The 24535-nt window shown below is 34.9% G+C and overlaps 2 protein-coding genes and 1 long non-coding RNA gene across 3 annotated transcripts in view; 1 reads left to right on the plus strand and 2 right to left on the minus strand.

Annotated features, from left to right (window-relative positions):
* Positions 1-1615: 1615 nt before the first annotated feature.
* LOC137027533 (uncharacterized) lies at positions 1616-4219 on the minus strand. The gene is made up of 3 exons (XR_010896049.1): positions 3220-4219; positions 2902-2983; positions 1616-1714 (listed from the first exon to the last, which is right to left on the minus strand). It is a non-coding gene; the product is annotated as an uncharacterized lncRNA (long non-coding RNA).
* Positions 4220-5347: 1128 nt separating this feature from the next.
* On the plus strand, positions 5348-13700 carry LOC137028932 (solute carrier family 46 member 2). The gene is made up of 4 exons (XM_067398351.1): positions 5348-6960; positions 9350-9433; positions 12411-12567; positions 12682-13700. The coding sequence occupies exons 1-4, from the start codon at positions 5985-5987 to the stop codon at positions 12737-12739; spliced, it is 1275 nt and encodes a 424-aa protein (XP_067254452.1). The 5' UTR covers positions 5348-5984; the 3' UTR covers positions 12740-13700.
* A 220-nt stretch (positions 13701-13920) lies between these two features.
* snx30 (sorting nexin family member 30) overlaps positions 13921-24535 on the minus strand; it is a 33788-nt gene continuing 23173 nt past the window's right edge. The window contains exons 7-9 of the mRNA XM_067398350.1: positions 24387-24473; positions 20792-20944; positions 13921-18118 (exon numbers count right to left, since the gene is read on the minus strand). Of these exons, the coding sequence (XP_067254451.1) occupies positions 18047-18118; positions 20792-20944; positions 24387-24473 (312 nt within the window). The 3' untranslated portion in view covers positions 13921-18046. The remainder of the gene's footprint in view (positions 18119-20791; positions 20945-24386; positions 24474-24535) is intronic.

Here is a 24535-nt window from a genome sequence, read left to right on the forward strand (position 1 = left end):
GGTCAGGATACACGGCAGGGAAACAGAACAGAACCAAACCAAATCAATGAACAAAACATAATCCAGACAGTAATAGCATAAGAATTTAAGCTGTAACCATTCAAACTATTCTTTTAAAGTATTAGTCCACTTTCAAATAAAAAATTTCCTGATAATTTACTCACCCCCATGTCATCCAAGATGTTCATGTAAATGTATGTGCTTTATATTAACAAATGATAACCTTCCAAGTGCTTCCGCCAAAACCACACTTTCACATTCTTCAAAAAGCTTACGCTGTATGTCCTACGCCTTCCCTATTCTACTTATGGAACGAACACAGTGCCAGTGCAGTTTTGGTAGAAGCACTTGAAAGGCGATCATTTGTTTATATAAAGCACATACATTAACATTTTTTTTTTTCGAAAATTACCAATTGTTTCGCTAGATAAGACCCTTATTCCTTGGGTCTTATCTATTCATTTAAAGCCTTTTGAAGCTGCACTGAAAATGTAATTTTGACCTTCAACCATCTGGAGGCCACTGAAGTCCACTTTAAGGAGAATAATCCTGGAATGTTTTCATCAAAAACCTTAATTTCTTTTTGACTGAAGAAAGAAAGACATGGACATCTTGGATGACATGGGGGTGAGTAAATTATCAGGAAAATTTGGTTTGAAAGTGAACTAATCCTTTAAGAGATTCATAAAGAGCAGCACCTACACAAAACAAAATTATTGAAACGTAGGTGATCATATGGTGTATACCTGCATATACCATATAGAGTAGCCTACACTACATGAGTGCAGCAGTTTACAATGTGATTTAAAGGATTAGTTCACTTTCAAAGGAAAATTAGCCCAAGCTTTACTCACACTCATACTATTCTAGGTGTATGTGACTTTCTTCTTTCTGATGAACACAATCGGATATTTATATTTTAATAAATATCCAGATGCATCCAAGCTTTAAAATGGCAGTTAGCAGGATCAACGAGTATGAAGCTGAAGAAAGTGCCTCCATCCACATCCATCCATCAGAAACTTGTACTCCACATGGCTCCCGGGGGGTTAATAAAGGCCTTCAGAAGTGAAGCGATGTGTTTGTGTAAAAAAAAAAAAAAAAATCCATATTTAACAAGTTATGAAGTATAATATCTATCTTACGCGGGACTGTCCCTGTATTCTACACTGTAAAACTTTTCACTGTAAATTTACAGTAAAATACTGGCAGCTGGGTTGCCAGCCACTTACTGTATTTTTACAGTACTACCTCTGTAAACAACATTTACAGTATAGTACTGTAATTACCAAATACAGTATCCTGCTGTAATATTATGTACTTTTACAGTATTATACTGTTTATCTACAGCTATTAACTGCATTTATACAGCTTTTCATACTGTACTTATATATGTCATTAAATCATTAAAAATATACTTTTGTTATGTTATGGCAAAGGAAATGGAAAGCAACATACTTTGAGTTTTAAAACTTTTATTTTTAAAAAGAAGAAAATTGCAACGTTGAAAGGTCAACATTTTAAATGCAATCAACAGTTATCAATGAACAATACAGCAATATTATTTACTTTTAACATTTTTCCAAATGTGGAGTAAAAACAAATAGTAGGCCTGCAAGTTTTTCAGTACTGCTCCTTTTTTGCACAGTGTTGCCAGTCTTGGAAGTCACTTTCTCTTCTTCTTGGGCCATGTTCATGGTTGATGTCAAAGTACCTATAAAAGAAGAAAAAGAGAAGAAAAAAAAGGAGAGAGAGAAAACAGTAATGAATATTGTGAATATATGCACCATAGCATTTCAAATGCCTAAGCATTTGATTGCAGTAAGTTAAAATATCCAATTAGCACTTCAGAAAAGTTGCAAAAAAAATAAAAAATGCTAATAATTGTATTCAATGAAATCGTTCATTCATTGAATGGACTATATGCACAACAGCTTCCACATTGTATGTCGTACTACATCTCTGGAGTTTCTGGTAAAAGCATTCAGCTCACCAATTTACACCACTAATCTGCTGCAGTCCAGTGCTCATCTTCTCATTAACTGTTTTTCTCTTACTGTTTTTCTTATATTTTTTACCTGTTGAATTTACATTTTAATTAATTTAATAAAGTAACGATAAGTACAAGCTTGTGTGTGTTGGTGCTCTTATCCCAGTCTTTTAAAATAGTTAAATAAATGGTACCTGCCTCAAGACATTTAGCAATGTTAAATATTTAATCTTTAAGGGTTAGTTTACCCAAAAATTAAATTTCGGTTTGTTGTTAATTACTTGCCCTTGTGTCGTTCCACACCCATAAGACCTTAGTTCATCTTTGGAACACACATGGAGATATTTTTTGATGAAATCTGAGAGCTTTCTGTTCCTCCATAGGCAGCAGCACAACTTACACATTCAAGGTCAAGAATGGTAGTAAACCCAATTGTTAAAGTAATCCATGTGTCTCTGTGATATGTGACAGAAAGCTCTTGCATCACAAATATCTTAATTTGTGTTCTGAAGATGAGCAAAGGTCTTATGGGTGTGGAACGGCATGAGGGAGAGTAAATGACAGAAATGTTATTTTTGGGTGAACTAACCCTTTAAACAGTAACGCACTGGCAGCGGACTGACAAATATACTTTAAATATTAAGAATTTGAATACTAAGAATTGAGTGAATTACATACAGTGAAATGATTGTCAATGAAAAATAGGGATTAACATATTTATTAAAAATAAATGAAGGTTTGTTTTGATCTTATTCATCAGGTCTCACACACACTGCAGCATCGATCACTAAGCAGAAATAGGCAAGTTGTATTATTTCAAAATGTAAGTGTGTTACAAGCCTCAGTGCAAGTAGTCCATTCTTTGCCATAAACCTGATTACATCACATGTGAAATTAGGTGCAATACTTACATTAACAAAACCATATTTCACAGAAGGCAATTTTCCCCCCTTTCTGGTTCTTGAGCCATGTTTAGGGTGTTTGTCAAAGAGCCTAAAAGCAGAAAAGCAAAGAGAGAGAGAAGTGAATATTGTGCATTCATTCACCATAGCATTCTTGTGAACACAAGGACTCACAGCTAAGCATATGATCTCAGTAATGTGTCCTGTTACACTTCAGAAAAGATGCATCTTAAAATAATGCTTAAAATAATTGACAAAATAAAATTGTTTATTCACTGAATTCTTTATCATAAACCTGATATACGTGAAAATAAGCACAACACTTACGTAAACAATGGAGCTGCATCAGATGATTCAGACTGAAACGAGAAAAAAAAATCAGGTTGTAAGAATAACTTAGATTTGTCTATAAGATGAAACATCAAGTGTTACTGCGTGAAGCGCTGAAAACAGAGCAACGTTAACTGTTTGACGTTAAATTTGAAATGAGCGTGGAAAAAAAAATCAATCCCATAATGCAATGCTTCTACAGTATTATACTGTATTACGAGTGAAAAGGGCTGAAAACAGAAAACTACTGTATATTTACAGACATTCTGTAAAATATACAGAATGTTACTGTTTTATGAAAATACAGTATAATACTGTTAGAAATTAGCTGTAAATTTACAGCAAAGTTTTACAGTGTACTTATGAAGAAACTTGCGAAAACTCTCGTAGTTCAAAAAGCTTACACTACGTCCTACGTCTTCCCTATTCAACTTACATAAAAAGCTTAACTGACGCAACGCCAGTTCCGTTTTTTCTGTAATTTGAATGGAAGGCGGTCTGATGGAAGCTAGATATTTTACTTCATAACTTGTTAAATATTATTTATTTTTTTTCAAACAAATGCATCGCTTCACTTCAGAAGGCCTTTATTAACCCCCTGGAGCTGTGTGGAGTATGTTTATGATGGATGGATGTGAATAGAAGCACTTTCAGCTCATACTCGTATCGCTCACTGCCATAATTAAGATCGGATGCATCAGGATATTTATTAATATATCTCCGATTGTGTTCATCAGAAAGAAGAAAGTTATATGCACCTAGGATGGCTTGAGGGTGAATAAAGCTTGGGGTAATTTACATTTGAAAGTGAACTAATCATTTAAAAGAGTGGTAATAACCTTATACATGTCTCCCAAGGGTTCTCTGCATGCCTTTATTATGTCACTTCTGGTGCTTAATTAACACTTGTCAAAATTAACATCTCAAAATGGCCTTTTCTTTTTAATTAAACCTTAAAGGGTTAGTTCACCCAAAAATGAAAATTCTGTCATTTATTACTCACCCTCATGTCGTTCCACACCTGTAAGACCTTTGTACATCTTCAGAACACAAATTAAGATATTTTTTATAAAATCCGATGGCTCAGGAAGGCCTGCATCGCCAGTAACAACACTCCCTTTTTCAATGCCCAGAAAGCTACTAAAAACATATTTAAAATGGTTCATGTGACTACAGTGGTTTAACCTTAATATTATAAAGTGACGAGAATACTTTTTGTGTGCCAAAAATAACAAAATAGTTACTTTATTCAACAATATCTAGTGATGGGCGATTTCAAAACACTGCTTCATGAAGATTCAAAATCATTGGTTTCGAATCAGTGATTCGGAGCACGTATCAAACTGCCAAAGTCACGTGAACTATTGAAGTTTCAAAACCCTTATGACGTAACGAAGCCTCGTTTACTGAAATCATGTGATTTTGGCACTCTGAGCCACTGATTCAAAACAAATGATTCTTAAAGCTTTGAAGGTTCATGAAGCAGCGTTTTGAAATCTCCCATCACTAGATATTGTTGAATAAAGTATTTTGTTATTTTTGGCACACAAAAAGTATTCTCGTCGCTTTATAATATTAAGGTTAAACCACTGTAGTCACATGAACTGTTATATGTTTTTAGTAGCTTTCTGGGCATTGAAAAAGGGAATGTTGCTGCTGGATATTTATCAAAAATATCTTAATTTGTGTTCCGAAGATGAACAAAGGTCTTACGGGTGTGGAAGGACATTAAGGTTAGTATTTAATGACATTATTTTCATTTTTGGGTGAACTAACCCTTTAAGATATTTCGTAAATGATCATCATCAGATGACATTTATTTATGATGGAAATTACAATAAAAGTGCATTAAAGATTTGTTCAACAAATAAAAATAAATAAATAAATAAATATGGAATTATGAAAAATATGATAACATTATTTCACAAAGTGAGTGATTTAGAATTTTCAGTTATGGCTGAACAATCACACCAAATGATATTTTCATAATTTAAATCTGCTCTATATACCTAAAAAGCAATAGCTACTGGTGCTTTTTAAAAAATAAAACATTTCAATTTGTTCCTCACACAAAACTACATGACTTCATAAGTCATGCACTTTAACACACAAGTGTCATGGACTATTATAAAGATTTTATTGCCTTTTGTCCAACTTAAAGCTTCACTTTGTGGGAGAAAAAAAAAAGCAGCACCAACATTCAAAATAATAGCCTTGCAATAGTATATTCATATTACTTTGTGTTCCATTAAAAAAGAAACAACATGAGAGCGAGTAGATTATGACAATTTATTATTATTATTGTTATTATTATTATTAGGGAGACTATCTCTTTAAGACAAAATTCCTCGTGACGTGAAATAAGATCACTGACTAGTACTCCTCTACGTGAGATCTTGTTTGACTGGTTCACACAAACCAAGCAGACATTGCATCATTTGGGGATGCAATAGCCAGTTTTTCTTTTTTTAAGAAACATATTTGCATTACAATAAAACGCATCTCCTTTTTTTGAAGAAGTACTTTTGAAGAAGTAAATATAGGCCTAAGTAGCTTTATGTTAACCAAATCTTTATATCCTCATTATTTAGAAGTAAATGTGTTTGCGTGTGGTTGAAACGTGACTAACCACTGAAAGTATTTCAGTGTGCAACTTCCCCATAGCAGAATGACGCGATGAACTTCTCCCAGAGAGACTGAGCTCTTTCAGTGTATCGACTCTGATCAAATAAGTTTTTGTTTCTATTATATTCTTGAACTTTATGATGTCCTTTCGTAAATACATCGCGCCTCTAGTTTTCTGTGCCCAAGTGGCCAGCTCGTTTTTTGACACCGCTCTCCAAATGGTCGTTAAAGAACGATGCGCAAACGCCACCGACCAGGACAGCGAGCAGAAAGCTATAACCAACTTCAACATGACCTTCAATATGTTGCTTAAGTTCATGCCAATCGTGCCTGCGATCCTCTTGGCAAAGGTTGGAGACAAAGGTTACAGGAAAGTGCCAATAGTTGTTCCTCTAGTTGGTTACTTTCTGTCCAGAGCTTTGCTTCTGTTGGATATTGTACTGGAATGGCCTCTCCAGGTGTTGTACGCAGTTCCGGTGATCCATGGACTGTGTGGCGGGTTCGCATCATACTGGGCAGGTGTAATGGCGCTGGTGTCGGTGTGCTCAAGTGAGGAAGAGCGGTCCGTGCGCATCATGAGGACGGAGCTGGTGTATGGAATTGCCGGTTTCGCTGGCAGTTTGGCTTCTGGTCATTTATTTAACCTCTACACTGTAGGTTTCAAACAAGGAGGCCTTTTATCTAGTTTGAGTGTGCTACTGTATTTCATCTGCCTGCTCTATGCGGCATTTATCCTGCGGTTCGATCATGCCTCAGCGCTTGGAGAAAGGCAGGAGCGACGGGAAAGTTTTGGGATCATAAACCAGGAAGCCCGTGATAAAATAAACATCGTCTTGCTCTTCGTCAGTGGAATTTTGTATGATATAGCAGTAGCGGGAGGGATGGAGATGTTGGCCGCTTATGTGCTCAAAGACCCGCTGAACTGGGGCGCAACTGAGGTGGGTTATGGAAACGCGGCTGGATTCCTTCTCTTCATCACCAGTTTTTTGGGTGTAAAGATGTTCACAAGATGTTCTGTTAAAGATGAAAGCATGATCATGGTCGGCATGGTGTCTTTTGCAGTTGGGATTTATTTCATGGCATTTGTGACCACAACTCCTATGTACTTTTTGGGTAAGTTATAAATTATAGTCATAATCCAAAAAAGTTATTTAGCTACAATGAGAATGATGCTAGGCCTACTTGAGCTTCACAGGAATATATATATGTATATACAGTACAGTCCAAAAGTTTGGAACCACTAAGATTTTTAATGTTTTTAAAAGAAGTTTCCTCTGGGCTACATTTATTTAATTAAAAATACAGTAAAAAACAGTAATATTGTGAAATATTATTACAATTTAAAATAACTGTGTACTATTTAAATATATTTGACAAAGTAATTTATTCCTGTGATGCAAAGATGAATTTTCAGCATCTTTACTGCAGTCTTCAGTGTCACATGATCCTTCAGAAATCATTCTAATATGCTGATCTGCTGCTCAAGAAACATTTATGATTATTTTCAATATTGAAAACAATTGTGTACTTTTTTTTTAGGATTCCTTCAGAAAGTTCAAAAGAACAGCATTTATCTGAAATACAAAGCTTCTGTAGCATAATACACAACTTTGGGGTCAGTAAGAATTTTTATTTTAATTTTTTTGAAAAGAAATGAAAGAAATTAATACTTTTATTCAGCAAGGATGCATTAAATCAATCAAAACTGGCAGTAAAGACATTTATAATGTTACAAAAGATTAGATTTTAGATAAACACTGTTCTTTTGAACTTTCTATTCATCAAATAATCCTGAAAAAAAAATATTGTACACAAATATTTTGTACAATTGTACACATTAAATGTTTCTTGAGCAGCAGATCAGCATATTAGAATGATTTCTGAAGATCATGTGACACTGAAGACTGGAGTAATGATGCTGAAAATTCAGCTTTGCCATCACAGGAATAAATTACTTTGTGAAATATATTCAAATAGAAAACAGTTATTTTAAATTGTAATAATATTTCACAATATTACATTTTTTACTGTATTTTTAATTAAATAAATGTAGCCTTGGTGAGCAGACAAAACTTCTTTTAAAAACATTAAAAATCTTAGTGGTTCCAAACTTTTGGACTGTACTGTGTATATATATATATATATATATATATATATATATATATATATATATATATATATATATATATATATATATATATATTATTTTTATTTATTTTTTTTATCAAATATCAAAATCAAATAGCTATTATTAAAAATGACACTTACGCCTAGTCGGCTATTCAACAGGTTGTGTTGGGTTTCATCAATAAAAGCAAATAAGCAATTATTAAGAGTCATATAAGGTCAGATATCTGGTAACAGTGAACATGCTCAGGTGTTAGGGTGTTTTATATATAATATATATATATATATATATATATATATATATATATATATATATATATATATATATATATATATATATAAGCCACCATAAAGCACCTGAGTATAAAGTATTCAAAAAGTATTCAATATTGACCTGAGTAATAAGTATAAAGGCTTTACGTGAAATATGTAAGCATTATAAAACATAAAATGTAATCAGTAGGCTAATAAATATTTTAAATATGATTTTAAATGAATCAAAGTTTCATGACATTTCTAACTATATTGACTAAAGGTCTTTTGAGTGTGACTTAATAATATTGTGTAAATGTTGCTGTGCCACTTTATATTAGGTATCTTTATACTACACTTAAACTATAAAATGAAGCATTTGGCACAATATACCTATTGTCTATATACGTGTTGTTTTGCCATATTCACATTTGCTGCTATCAAGGTTAGGATATACAGGTAGGTGAAGGTTTAGTGTTGGGTTATGGTATGTAATTGTAATTGTATGTAACATATGTAATTGCATGTAAATACTTTAAGTAATGTAAGTGCAATGTAACAACATGTATAGTCTATCAATTTTTGTTCCACTTTATTTTGATGGTCCCTTTAACACATTCTGTTGACTATAAGTAAAGTTGCACCTACATGTCTACTAACTCTCATTAGAGTGTTAGTAGAGTATTAGTAGACTGGTAGGGTTAGGGTTAGAATAAGTTGACATGTAGTTGCAAAGTTACTTATAGTCAGTAGAATGTCTGTTGGAGGACCATCACAATAAAGAGTTAGCAGATATTAAGCAGACAGTCTACTAATACTCTAATGAGAGTTAGTTGACATGTAGTTGCAAAGTTACTTATAGTTAACAGAATGTTCAAAAGGAACCATCAAATACATAGTTAGAGATATCTAATATAAACTGGGTCCAATTAGCTAAAGTAGAGTACTATAAAAGCAAATTGGCATTAACATGGTCAGAGTACACCACATTAACAAAAGCACATTTAAATGTAAATGTAATAAGTGTAAAAAGTTGCTAAAACCAGGAATTCTCTATAAATAACTTTATTACTGTGACTTGGTATTCTCCTCTGATCTGAGGTTTTGTTTTTGTCTTCTTTAGCCCGCTCTGTCACTCTGTTTGCTCTGATTCCAATGCCCACCATTCGCTCACTGCTCTCCAAACAGGTCAAGGGAACCTCATATGGTAGGTCTCAGTTCTTTATTCTGTCAGTACCCTAAATGGGTGGTCTCCATAAGGTGCTGTCAAAGACAGACTTTATGGAAAACTAAATTTTCCTCAAAAGTAAATTCAGACTTCAATAGACCCACATTTCAAATGTTTTTTTGTTTTTTTTTTCATGTATAGCTGTGCTATGAAGCCTATCTGGTGTATGTGTTCAGAAAATGAAGTGAAAACAGCAAAAAACAAAACAAAAAAAAAAAAAACAGAAGTGAAACTATGTGTCACCGTATTCACAGGTGGAGGCCACAAGAATATTTATAATTCTTTCATATAGTAACAAGAAGTAGCTTTATAGGCAAGCTTAAAATGATTATTTCTGACCTGGTTGTTATCTGGTGGTTGTTGAGAGGTTCAGTGTTTACCAACCCCCCATGTTCTGTCTGACCCAGTTGGTGTTAGTATTGTAATTGATGAAGAGAAGATAACTGCACACTCTCTAGAGCACATTTTACTACATTTTATATATTTTGGCAAAACAAGTAGCCTTTGTCAAGGTATGATTTTCTTACAAAATGGAGAACAGATGATAATCATACACAGGTGAGAATAATGGCATCCAAATTATCATCCAATAATGAACTAATTAACAATTACAAACTCTAATATAAGTCTAAAAAAGAATGATAGATAAAACACAAACAATTAAAATTGAATTTTCCTTGGCGTAATTGAATAACAAGATTTCAGTACATGGAAATGACATACAGTGAGTCTCAAACACCATTGTTTCCTCCTTGTTGTGTAAATCTCATTTGTTTAAAAGACCTCCGAAGAACAGGCGAATCTCAACATAACACCGACTGTTATGTAACAGTCGGGATCATTAATATGTACGACCCCAATATTTGCATATGCCAGCCCATGTTCAAGGCATTACACACGCCAGTATTAACATCTGGATCTGTGCACAGCTGAATCATCAGACTAGGTAAGCAAACAAGAACAATAGCGAAAAATGGCAGATGGAGCAATAATAACTGACATGATCCATGATTACATGATATCTTTAGTGATATTTGTAAATTGTTTTTATAAATGTTTCGTTAGCATGTTGCTAATGTACTGTTAAATGTGGTTAAAGTTAACATAGTTTCTTACTATATTCATGGAGACAAGACTGTCGTTATTTTCATTTTTAAACACTTGCAGTCTGTATAATTCATAAACACAACTTCATTCTTTATAAATCTCTCCAACAGTTTGTAATGTTAGCTTTAGCCACGAAGCACAGCCTCAAACTCATTCAGAATCAAATGTAAACATCCACATAAATACTTTACTCACATGATCCGACACATACATGCAGTATGCATCATGAACATCTTGTAAAGATCCAGGGTTATTTTAGCTGTGTGAACTTTGTAAATGCACTGTATTATAGTCGAGAGCTCGGGGGTGGGGAGCACGCGATTTAAAGGGGCCGCAGCCTGAATCGGTGCATAGTTAATGATGCCCCAAAATAGGCAGTTAAAAAAATTAATTTAAAAAAAAATCTATGGGGTATTTTGAGCTGAAACTTCACAGACACATTCAGGGGACACCTTGAACTTATATTACATCTTGTAAAAACTGGTTCTAGGGCACCTTTATAAGATTAGTTCAATTTCAAATAAAAATTTCCCAAAGCTTTACTCACCCTCAAGCTATCCTAGGTGTATATAACTTTCTTCTTTCTGATAAACACAATCTGAGATATATTAATAAATATCCTGACGCATCCAAGCTTTATAATGGCACTTTCTTCAGCTCATATTCGTTGATCCCACTCACTGCCATTATAAAGCTTGGATGCATCAGGATATTTATTAATATTTCTCCGATTGTGTTCATCAGAAAGAAGAAAGTCATATACACCTGGCTTGAGGGTGAGTAAAGCTTAGGGTAGTTTTCAATTGAAAGTGAACTAATCATTTAAATCTCTATTAAATCACGCTGCTCTACAAATTATTGTCATTGATCCCAGTTGTAAAAACAGTTGATGGTTTGAGGTGAATTGATGGGCTGGCTGAGGTGACAAGGAGTTCTGTTTTTGACAGGTTGAGCTAGAGTTTGATATATCATAGAGTAGGGGGCCAAGCACCGAAACCTGAGGAACTCCAGCGGTAAGCTGATGGGATAATGATGATTCACTCAAAGCACTTGAAACACCACAGGCTGGCGGCAACTGCTGGTAAAAGGTATGGTGTAAATGCAATGAAAACTCCTAAACATGTATAATGACACTGTAACGAGGTTCGTAAATGTGGGAAGAAGGAGGCGGGAACCGGCGAACATTCAACAAAACTTTAATGTAAAATAAACAAACAAAACGAAAGTAATGACCCTCGCGGACGTCTGCCGGCCACACAAACATAACAAAACATAAAATAAAGTCCAGACCTGGTCCTCTCTCGTCCTTCACTGACGTCGCTCCTCCTTTTATGCCTCCGGAGCTCCTCCGTGAGAGACTCGAGGCCGGCACGCCACGCAGGTGACACTCATTATCAATCGTGTCACCGGCCTCGCGCCGTTCCCTCACGGCTCTCGCCCGCCCTGCTCGTCACAGACACCTTTTACAAACCAAATGCAAAATGTTTTGCAACAAAGGTTCGAAACGGTACGATGTAACGAAGCCTCATTTCCCGAAATCATGTTACTTTGATACTTGTACCACTTGTTTGATACTTATACTGTTCATACTGTTCAAATCTCATCAGCTAACTATATCGGAGAGCCTCAGGGTTCAGTGCTTGGCCCCCTACTCTCCTGATATATCATAACCACAGACCGCACCAGCCAACCCCCTGATGGCACAGAACCTGTAGAAGAGATTAAAAATAATTGGGGTGGTGATGGGTTGGCAAGCTGAACAAGCTCCTCTCAAACTTTGGTTTGGATCTCCACAACTTAGTGAAACGTCTTTTGTAATTTTCATGAAGAGTTACTTTTCCTCCCACAGGCATTACCTTTGTCATGCTCCAGTTGTCCTTCAAACTTGCAAGCTTGGTCACCACACCCATCTACACTAAGATCTATCAAGTCACACTTGACACCTTCCCAGGGTTTGTCTTCATACTATCAAGCATCTTCACTGTTCTTTCTATGATACCCATTAGGTAAGCTGTGATTTTTTTTTTTTTTTGTCACCCTTTGATAATATTTCATTCATCACTCAATTCTGAGAACAGTTCAGAGAATAGTAAACATTTTATTGTTTTTTCTATGCAAAGTATTGTAGGATGTCGCTCTGCAAGACAAAATGGATATGAGAGCATTCAAGGGAACTAACAGCATTCAGCCCCATCAAAGAAGACACTAAGTATCTCTCAGAAATGGACCAGTTATCAAAATATGTATCTTTGCACAATAAATGATTTGTAGGTTTACGCTGATGTTACAACAGAAAATATCTGCTTTTATACCATTCAGTTGACTAGACGTCACTTTGAATAGATAGTGTTATAGATAATATTATCTGCTGGAATAGATAATGTTAATTCCTGTTGCACTGTGGTTATACTTTCTGGTAATGCAATCTGTGTAGCATCATATTTGCCACGTTTTTTAGTCTACGTATAAAACAACATAATGAACAAAACACATGATTATTATATGTTGACAATATTTCGTTTTTGGATATTTCGGAAACACTTAAGTTTACGTTTGTTAACATTAGTTACCTACATTATTTAACATGAACTCACCTTTAAAAACTTCTAAAGTTTATTCATTTTAATTAACATTTACTAGTACATTATTAAAATCAAAAGTTCTGTCTGTAAATATTTAATGGACCTGATCTAACATGAACTAACAATGAACAGCTTTATTTCTATTAACCAACATTAACAAAGATAATTAAATACAAATACACATACTGTTGTTTGTCCTAGTGCAATAACATAGCGAACATACATTTCAGTTAGAACTGCTTCCTCTTTACCAAGTTTTAAGTATAAAATGTATTATCAATAGCTTTCAAACAGGTATTTGTATTGTTTTCTATTGTCTTAGATTTTAGTTGTATTATACAGAAAGAAAGAAAGAAAGAAAGAAAGAAAGAAAGAAAGAAAGAAAGAAAGAAAGAAAGAAAGAAAGAAAGAAAGAAAGAAAGAAAGAAAGAAAGAAAGAAAGAAAGAAAGAAAGAAAGAAAGAAAGAAAGAAAAAGACTCATTCATTGTTAGTTATTGAATTAACTAATGGGACCCTATTGTAAATTCTGTACTTCATTGCCTATTTGACATCTTTTATCAGATTTTTATTGAACAGTTTTTGCAATAAATAATTTTTATGTATTTCTGTGTATGATGTATGGTGTATACACACACACACACACACACACACACACACACACATACATCTGGGAAATATATTAAGTAAATTATGAATCAGCCATCATTCTTTAATGGCCGTCCATAAGTTCACATACTTCAGTTCAGTTCTGCAAAGGCACAAAACACATTAAAGGAAAAATATGTCTTATTAGTATATTCGTTTAATTTTTTTTTTTTTTTAAATGGTCCAATATTAAAATCCTTTGAGGTAAAGGGTAACAGGACTGATCCGTAAGTAAACATATGACACATTCATGCTACAGTTGATTAATATTTGACAAAAAATAATTTTTTACCCATTAAGCATGTAACATGACAGATTAATGGACCACAATTATTGCAGATTCTGCAGACAGTGATTTGAAAATCATATAATCACTCTACGTTTAACCTGTTCCTGTGTAAACTGAATTTAATCATTTCCAGTATTAACAGTATTTTACATCAAAATGTATAACATGCATTTAAGCAACAAAAAGTCATATAGCTGCCTTTATAACAAAATGTATTCAATAGAAAACCAAATCAAAATTAAGAGACAAAAGAATAAGGTTGCCTGGATCATGGGTGAAGCTTCAGGCCGTGTGTCTAGACCACAAAAAAAATATATATAGACATAGACATTTAGAAAAGAGCCTATTTTGCCAGAGAGAAAATCTGTATTCTATCTGGAGGTTCTTTTTTTCCTGAAAGCATGACGGTGAAAGATGTTCAATAAAAAGGCAACAAGAAGATACCTGGTAAAAGAAAAGCCGCTGCAGTAACTGCATCTACCAGCAGGTGGAGCGTTTCCAATCTGTGTGCTGCATCTAGAGGGCACTAGAGGGCCAGTTCTGATTCTGACTGGTCTTTGCTACATCACTAATTGCAACATTGATACTTCAATGTTGCAAAAACTCACTTCAAAATGTCTAAATAAATAAATTATATATAAATACAAAGTAAAAAAGTAAATGACAAATGACAAAGTTCAGGGCAGTCCTGACTTTCTGTTCATTAAGTTTGCTTGTTAGTTCACTCAAAAATGTAAATTCTGTCAACAATTACTCACCCTCATGTCATTCCAAACCCATATCTTTAATAAAATCTGAGAAATTTTTGTCCCTCCACTGACAGTCCACACACTTTGATGCTTCAGAAAATCATAAAGAGATAAAAAAAAAAAAAAAAATCCTTATGAATAAAGCGATTTAGTCACATTTTTCTGAAGAGATGATTACTTTATATGATAAACCAATTCAATTTAGGCATTTATTTTCATTTTTGGGTGAACTAAACAGGACAGAACAGCAGGACAGGAGAACTTTAATATATAACACAGTAAACAGATGTTTTTTATTATTATTTTTTATGATTAATTCTATGGTAAGTGGTGAATTTCACAAAATGTCCAGTCATTAAAGACAAAGGAAATGCAAAAAAGAAAAAGAAAAAGAAAGAAACCTATTTTCAGGACCATTTGCAGCAACTTTTTCCATAATTTTCATGATAAAGCAATTAATTAACTCCCGCAACTTTTACTGAAAAAGATTCTCTCTAATGTACTGATAGATATATATATGAGCAAAGGCGGCTGAGAAAATAAATCGGCATTGTTTATTTTTTATTTTTTTGTTCTTTCATCAAAGTAAAACAGTTGAAACATTATTATAAAATAAATCTTTTTCTACAATACATGTTGGCCACAATTATTGGCACCCCTAGAAATTCTTATGAGTAAAATATCTCTAAAGTATATTCACATTTACATTTTTTTAGCACACCAGGGTGAGTAGGAGCATGAAATTGTCCAGACATGACTTCCTGTTCCACAGGAATATAAACATGAGGAAACACAAAGGCAAAATTCCCTTAATCATTCATCACAATGAGTAAAACCAAAGAATATAGTTCTGATGTGCAGCAAAAGATTGTTGAGCTTCACAAAATAGAAAGTGGCTGTAAGAAAATAGCTAAAGCATTTGAAATCCACACCATCAGGGCAATAATTAAGAAGTTCCAGTCAACTAAACATGTTACAAAACTGCCTGAAAGAGGACAGGTTTCTAAATCATCCTAATGCACGGTGAGGAGGAAAGTTTGAGTGGATAAAGAGTCTCCAAGGATCACAGCTGGAGAATAGCAGAGATTAGTTGAGTCTTGGGGTCAGAAAGCCTAAAAAAAAATTACCAAACAGCACCTACATTACCAAACGTTGTTTGGGAGAGTTTAATGAAAAATCCTCCTCGCTCATCCAAAAACAAACTCCAGCATATTCAGTTGTCAAACAAGACTGGAACTTCAAACGGGACCGGCTTCTATGGTCAGATGAAACTAAAAAAAAAGAGCTTTTTGGCAGCAAACCCACCAGATGGGTTTGGTGCACACAGGGGTAAAAAGCACCCCATGTCCACGGTTAAATATACTGCTGGATCTTTAATGTTGTGGGCCTATTGTTCTGCTGGAGGTCCTGGACATCTTGTTCAGATACATGGTATCATGGATTCTATCAAATACTAACAGATAAAAATCAAAACCTGATCGCTTCTGCTAGAAATCCAATAATGAGCAGTGGTTGGATCTTCCATCAGGACAATCATCCAAAACAAACACAAAAATTGGTCACTAAGCACAAAATGAAGCTTCTGCCATGGCCGTCCCAGTCCCCAGACCTGAAACCTAAAGAAAATGAGTGAACTGAAGAGAAGCACCGACATGGAGCTGGGAATCTGAAGGATCTGGAGAGATTCTGCATGAAGGAATGATCTTTGATCTCTTGTCAGGTGTTCAAACTCGTCAGGCATTATAGGTGAAGACTCAGAGCTGTTATCTTGGCAAAAGGAGGTTGCAGTAATTGGGTGCCAATAATTGTGGCCAACTTGAACTAGAGACAGATTTCATAATGAGCTTTTCCCCCCATTTTCAATTGTTTTACTTCGATGAAAAAAATTCACAAAATTCTAACCTTTCATGAAAGATCAAAAGGATAAACAATGCAGATTTATTTTCACAACTGCCTTTGCTCATATTTATTAAGGGTGCCAATAATTGTGGAGGTATATATATATATATATATATTATATATTATATATACACACACACATATACACACACATACACATACATTAGAGAGAATCTTTTTCAGTGAAAGTTGCAGGAGGAAATTAATTACTTTAAATACACACACATATGTATAAATGTAATAATATTTAACAATATTACCGCTTTGTGCTTTCACTGCATTTTTGATCAAATAACTGCAGCTTTTCAGACTTCTTCAATAAACATAAAAAAAAAAAATTACTGACCCCAAACATTTGAACATTAGTGTAATACTATTCTGCACTGCATAACCATATTAAAAAAAGAACTCAATTGATGTTCTGCTTTTAGCCATTTGATGTAACAGCTGCCAAAAACATTTGCCATACTGCGTTTACTAAAAGCTTCGCATTTCAGAACGTGTATATTATTATAGATCAACCACTCTCTGTAATTATCCCACTTTCAGAAGAAATGTCCCACATTACATTAGAAATGTCTCAAACCTCACATCAGACTAAGCCAACTGCATATACTGCCCCATTAAGACAAGTACAAATCATTATGACACACATGTTATCATAAATATTTAATGAAGTCAAGTATGGCTGGAAAAAACATCCTTCAAATTTATAGTGTAACGAGGGAACTGCCAATTCAGGCAAGTGTTTTGTGGTGCCAAAGTCCAAATATTCTTCTGGAAAGAAGAAGAAGAAGAAGAAGGAAAAAAAAGAGAGATAATCAAACTACAATTCTTTGGCAAGAGGAATGTTGGCAAACCTTCCGCAGACTCTTCATGAACGTGAACACAAAAACTGAAACACTGACGTCTCTGTTCCCTCGGCCGGACAGCATCAAAAGACAAGCGTTTACAAAAGGATTACTGGCAAACATTTCACTAAAAACTACAAATCTGTTATTTCCTTCCATTTGTCATCCTCCTGTCAGAGCCGCAATCGTTTAACGTTTCCCAGAGCCGTGCTTCTGCAGTTCTAGCCTGAGCTTGAGAAGAGAAACTACAAATTCTCCTTCCACCAAAAAAGAGAGGGGGAAACGAGACAGAGAGAGAGAGGGTGTTGTTTGGGTGGGCTTTCACAAATAGAGACACTTTACAAAATGGAATTCTGGTAGCTCGTCCAGTCCAGTAGTGTCCCGTCCCCGGCTGTCCCGTGAAACCTTTTCACAGGATCATGACCTCTCACCCTCACCAGGGTGCAGACAGAACGGCTGAAATACATGCTCAGTTCGTTTCGCCTCTTGCTTCCTGTTTGTCTTGTAACAACGGAATAAGGGACTCCCATGCTGCAAGGCACTGTGGGGCAGAAACAACAGCAGGACGTCAAGGTCAAAGCCAGTTTCTTCACAAACGTCTTTGTTTTGACTAGACGCACACTTTTCTGGTTTAGATTCCCTAAACAATCTTTTAAATATGCAACCGTGCTGCAGGAGTGACACTTCAATAAAAGAAGAGACACTGCATGGTGATTTTGCATTATTTTCATCACAATTAAGCACACTTTACTGCTAAAATCTTGAATGAGAATCTTGTTTTCATTAATTTCATCCAAAAACATATCACCATATTCTTATTACTATAACAGGGGTGCAGTGATGACATCAGAACCTGGAAGACTAACTCGCCGCTGGTTCCCTCCAGATTTTCCTTTGTGGTTTTTCAACAGGGTTTTTCAATTTATGAGTAAAGTAATGTAAAGCCTGTGGGAAACATAACTTGATGATATTTTGTTCTACAACAGAAATTACACACACCCATATCGAAAACGCACATTTTGAAGCTGTTGCGAATATTTCTTTAAAAAAAAGACATTTTGGAGTGTGAGTTAGTGCAATTTACGTTGTAGAAAACGTCAAAGTATCATCAAATATGTTTCCCACAGACTTTATTTTATTCATAAATTGAAAAACACTTTACAATAAGGTTAATTTGTTAACATTAACGTATTAACTATCATGAACTAAACATAAACAATACATTTGTTACTGTATTTGTTAATCTTTGTTAACATTAATAAAAATACAGCAGTTCATTGTTAATTCATGTTACTTCACAGTGCAATAACTAATGTTAACAAATACAACTCTTGATTTTAACAATGTACTAGTAAATGTTGAAATAACTTTAATAAAGATTAATAAATGCTGTAGAAGTGCAGTTCATTATTGGTTCATGTTAACTAATGAACCTTATTGTAAAGTTAACAAACCCTGTTATAAAACCCCTTAGGAAAATGGGGTATTTATATACTATTAATATTTTGAATTAACTTTTATTTTTATATTTTCAGTTTTCATTTTAATTTTATTTTAAGTTTTAGTAATTTTGTTACGAGATTTTTTATAATTAATTTTGCTTTTTAATTTTAGTATTTAATCTATTTCTAATTTTAGTCATTTTATCACTTCAACTGCAATGTTTCGAATTAAATTTAAAATGTTCTGAAAACTTCTGATTGAAATTCTATTTAAATTTTATTTTATTTTATTTCATTCAACAAAACGATTTTCCAATATATTTTGTTTTAGTTAACAATAGTAACACTGATTGTCAATGCAAACTAAAGATAATCTTTAAATAGGTTTCAATTTCTAAGTGCAGAAAATATAATTTCTTGTTTCTTTCCTTTTGATTTTGGGGTGTCTTGACAGTTTATGAGATACTGAATAAATACTGTAAAACCCCTAGATATATCAAATATATGTAAATATTAGAAATACACAGGAATAAATTAGGACCCAAACTGAAAATGCTTTTTAAAAATTATTATTATTTTTTTTAAGCTTATTTTTTTATACTTATATTACTACAATTATACAGAAAAAAAGCTCATTTAAAATGAGACTTTTTAATGAAATTCAATCATTTTAATGATACTGAACTAAAAAAAAAGTCAATAAAATAACACTTACTGAAAGTACCTAAAATTTGTCAGAAAATATATGATTATTTAACATATTATTCTTTTTTCAGTTCTATGCAACAGAATCAGATATATTTTTTACCAATTATAAGTAATGTATAGTCAAAGCTATTATTATCAGAGCATGTGAGCAGAGTGTAGCGGGGGAACGGATCAGTGAACCTCGAGCAAGTAGCGTAGTATATTACTACATGGAAATTTCATGTCGACGTGTTATTTGAGCAGACTTCGCTTTTCCGATGAGCATGAGCAGTACATGAGTGGAGCGTCACACCGTGCAGTGATATCGGCTACAGCCAGAGTGAAACCTGAGCGTTGAACACTGAGGGGCAGGGCGCCAAATATTTTCAGCTCATATTTGCAATTTTGGTGCATCCTTAGTAAATATTTATTAAGTAGGCTAAACAAGGAAATAAGTGAGCTCCTCTCATTCCTGTAGGATTTCCTGGGATCTTCTCTCTCGACAGTGGCGTTTAGAACTTTGTGGTGCGGTGTCAGTGTTTGGCATACAGCAGGACTGAAATGTGACTTCCTGTTCAAGCTCTTCCAACAACGGCTGTGCAATTTCAGTCTAAGTGCTCTATACACAGTTTATATACTTAAATCAACATGAAATCAAACTGAACCCATTTACTTTCTTAAAACACATTTCTGCTCTTACTGTGCGCAAATTATCAATACACATTAATCAAAAGTAAAAGCTTTTGTCTTAGTTGGTCATATTTTTTTCATCAAGTGTCCTTGTTGCAGTGTATTATACATATATTAGAACAGAGGGAAAGCATAGATAAGTAAGCTGACCAAGATTCTTTTGTGTTTGTTAAATTTTTTGGGAGTGAGGAAAGTTAAACTCGGAGTTGCAGTTTAAATTAGTTAGCTCACCAGTCCTGATTTGAGTTTTGTATGCTTATATGTTTCTTTGTTTTGTTTTGTTTCTTTTATTGCCCTGGCCACTGCAATTTGTTTAGGACGTTTTTCTGAACGGCTTTTTATGTTGATCCCTAATCTGGGTCGTAACACCACTTATCACAGTACAAGTTTCTCACCTTTTCATAGTACTGGATGTTTTTGTCAGCCATGCCAGTCAGCAGCTGTCTGAAGTCCTGTCGCTTGTTGTTCTGCCAGCGGTCCCAGTCGGCCTTCAGGTCAGCATTGAAGCACTCCACACGATCCTGGCACTTCTCCACGTCAGTGGGCACCTGTAGGCCAGAGATGTCCAGGACACCTAATTAACTCTTAACAGTCAAGACATTTCTTCCACAGTCATATTTCCCAGCCTTAATAAAAGCAGCTCCAGAGACTGTGACACAAAGTCAACGTCAGAGAACTAGTGGCAATAAAGCAGTCTGTGTTTGGGATAAACAGCTGTGCTTGAACAAACCAAAATGACTAGAAGCGACAGCGTGTAAGGAAATAACAGTCTATATCAGCATATATCAATAGCCTATATTAGTCAATCAAAGAGGGAAACCGAAATTAGGACTGCAGATATACAAACTGTAAACAAAGCAGCGCTTGCTTACCACTTTGAATATTAAATATAGCTGCATGCAGTAATTAACAGGGGTCATTCGTTTTAAAAAGGAGCTATTATGCCCCTTTTTTCAAACTGTAAGTCTCAGGTAAGCCTGTAAGTCTGTAAACTGTAAGTCTTTATGTTCACAGATAATTTATTAAACAATTTTCTAAGTACCCAATGTTGAGTGCTAACTAAAACATGCTGTTTTCGTGCATGTGACTTTAAAGGTGCCCTGGAATTAAAAATTGAATTTACCTTGGCATAGTTGAATAACAAGAGTTCAGTACATGGAAATGACATACAGTGAGTCTCAAACTCCATTGTTTCCTCCTTCTTATATAAATCTCATTTGTTTAAAAGACCTCCGAAGAACAGGCGAATCTCAACATAACACCGACTGTTACGTAACAGTCGGGATCATTAATATCTACGCCCCGAATATTTGCATATGCCAGCTCATGTTCAAGCATTAGACAAGGGCAGGACGTCTGGATGTGCACAGCTGAATCATCAGACTAGGTAAGCAAGCAAGAACAATAGTGAAAAATGGCAGATGGAGCAATAATAACTGACATGATCCATGATATCATGATATTTTTAGTGATATTTGTAAATTGTCTTTCTAAATGTTTCGTTAGCAAAGTGGTTAAAGTTACTATCGTTTAATACTGTATTCACTGAGACAAGACTGTCGTTATTTTCATTTTTTAAACACTTGCAGTCTGTATAATTCATAAACACAACTTCTTTATAAATCTCTCCAACAGTGTAGCATTAGCCGTTAGCCACGGAGCATAGCCTCAAACTCATTTAGAATCAAATGTAAACATCCAAATAAATACAATACTTACGCAATTAGAGATGGTGCATGATGAACACTTTGTAAAGATCCATTTTGAGGGTTATATTAGCTGTGAAAACTTTGTTTATGCTGTTAAAGGCAAGTGCGAGCTCCGTGGGTGGGGAGTGTGAGCATTTAAAGGGGCCGCAGCCTAAATCGGCTCATATTTAATGATGCCCCAAAATAGGCAGTTAAAAAAAATTATAAAAAAAAATCTATGGGGTATTTTGAGCTGAAACTTCACAGACACATTCAGGGGACACCTTAGACTTATATTACATCTTTTAAAAAGATGTTCTATGGTACCTTTAAATGCAAATGAGCTGCTGCTCCCCACCCCCTGTGCTTATTTCATTCACAGCTCCTCCATATATCGGATACTCTGCCAAATACTACCAAGACATCTGCTTTGTTTTTTTATTATCTATATCTGTGTCTTCAGTGGCTCAGATTTCAGGAGTAAAAAAAAAAAAGATTTTTACTGTATGTTTTACTGTATGTACTCTTACATCCATCAACAAAACATTCTTGTTGCTACATCTGATCCGGCGTCAAGACAATGGTGGACTGTGTACAACTCGCTCAGGGCAAGGTCTATGCTAATACGGCAGTGTCCATCAACAGTCGTAGGGGGGGCCTGTACAAAGTGACATCACTTTGCACAGAATCTGCGAACGGCTTGTTCTGAGACACTGCTTAATGATTAAAAAAAAAGGAGTGGGTGGATTTTTATCATTATACGATGGCTGTGTACACACACTGCCAACACACATTTATGTTCAAACCATGTAAAAGTGAATATAAGGTTTCGCTTAGAAGTCCACAATCATTTCCTTGTTTTTTTGTAATATTGAAGTCCAGGTCCATTGAAAAAAAACACCATTCTATCAGATTCTGAACTTCCTCTCTGTCTCAGAGAGGTTGTCTCATTGTTGTCCAATAACAGCCCTACTATGGTGGTATCATCAGGAAATTTAACGGTGTTGGTAGGATGAATAGAGGAGCAGTCATGCTTAAAGAGGAAGTAGAGAAGTGGGCTGAGGACACATCCCTGTGGTGTGCCAATGTTCAGGGTGAGAGTGGATGATGTGTGATCTCCCGTTTAGTCCCCCTCTCTTACCCCTCTTCGTTTTTTTGTGCCTGTGCCGTCTGTGGCATTTCATTGGGGGGATGGTGAGCTCTTCACTCATGGGAGAGTGCCGGATCTCCGGGGGGATAAAGACCTAGTTAGCTCTACTGTACTGTACATTATACAGCTGGTAGTGTACAAACAAAAACACACAAAAACGCTACAATCACAGAATAGCTGCCAAAACTTGAGGAACGCTGGGCCGCTGCGTCAAGATACACCCCGATCTTGCCTCTTGCAAATCAGATCAGTCAAATCAGAGATGGAAAAATACCATTTTCTGCAATTTCAGGTCATTTACCATAGAGAGTGTTTTTTAAACCTTTTTAACAGTTATAACGCCACCTACAATCCAATCTCCATAAATGTTTGCATGCTTGTTTAGAATCATTTCGCATGTGCTCACCTAATTTCATGAGTTTTTATTTAGGAATGATAAGCTTTTGGGTACAATTGGCCATGCCCATTTTCTCAAAGACCTGTTATAGCTATCCAAAGGGTAAATTTCCAAATTTTTTGTTAAAGAGAGTCCAGAGAATTGTAATGCAGTGATTTCATCGAGGTTGAGCAAAAACCCTAGGACTAGTTCGCAAAAGTAGGTTTTTTAAATAATCTCTGATATTTAAAAGGTTAGTTCACCGAAAAAGAAAATTCTGTCATTAATTACTCACCCTCATGTCTTTCTACACCCACAAGACCTTCGTTCATCTTCAGAATGCAAATAAAGATATTTTTAAAGAAATCCGAGAGGTTTATATCCGACAGTAATATAATCAACAATTTCAAGGTCCAGAAAGGTACTAAAGACATTGTTAAAACAGTCGACGTGACTACAGTGGTTCAACCTTAATTTTATGAAATGACAAGAATACTTTTTGAGCATAAAAACAAAACAAAAATAACGACTTTATTCAAAAATTGTCTGTGTATCTTGACTTCTTTGCTCACTTTCACTTTTATTCCTGTTTGCTAAACTGAACATCCAATCAGAGCAATCTCTCTCACCAGCAGACCCAACACCAATTCAATATACTGAAATTAGGGGAACTCCCACCTAATTGGCCCAACACTGACCGTCAACTTAGTGTGTCACGGCCTCTGAAAGCCCTGCAAATCACTTGAGATCAGAGTTAGCAAACAAATGTAACTCACCGGTGTCTTTTTGTCCTCCCTGAACACGACTGCCTCCAACTTTGTTTCGTATTCAGCCTGGACTTGGTCTCTCTTCTTAAGCACATTCTGACAAACGATAAGAGGTTTGTGAATTACAAACATTTGACAGCAATTACAGTTTACCTTTT

This window comes from Chanodichthys erythropterus, chromosome 10, assembly GCF_024489055.1.
Source record: "Chanodichthys erythropterus isolate Z2021 chromosome 10, ASM2448905v1, whole genome shotgun sequence".
Taxonomy (NCBI): Eukaryota; Metazoa; Chordata; class Actinopteri; order Cypriniformes; family Xenocyprididae; genus Chanodichthys; species Chanodichthys erythropterus.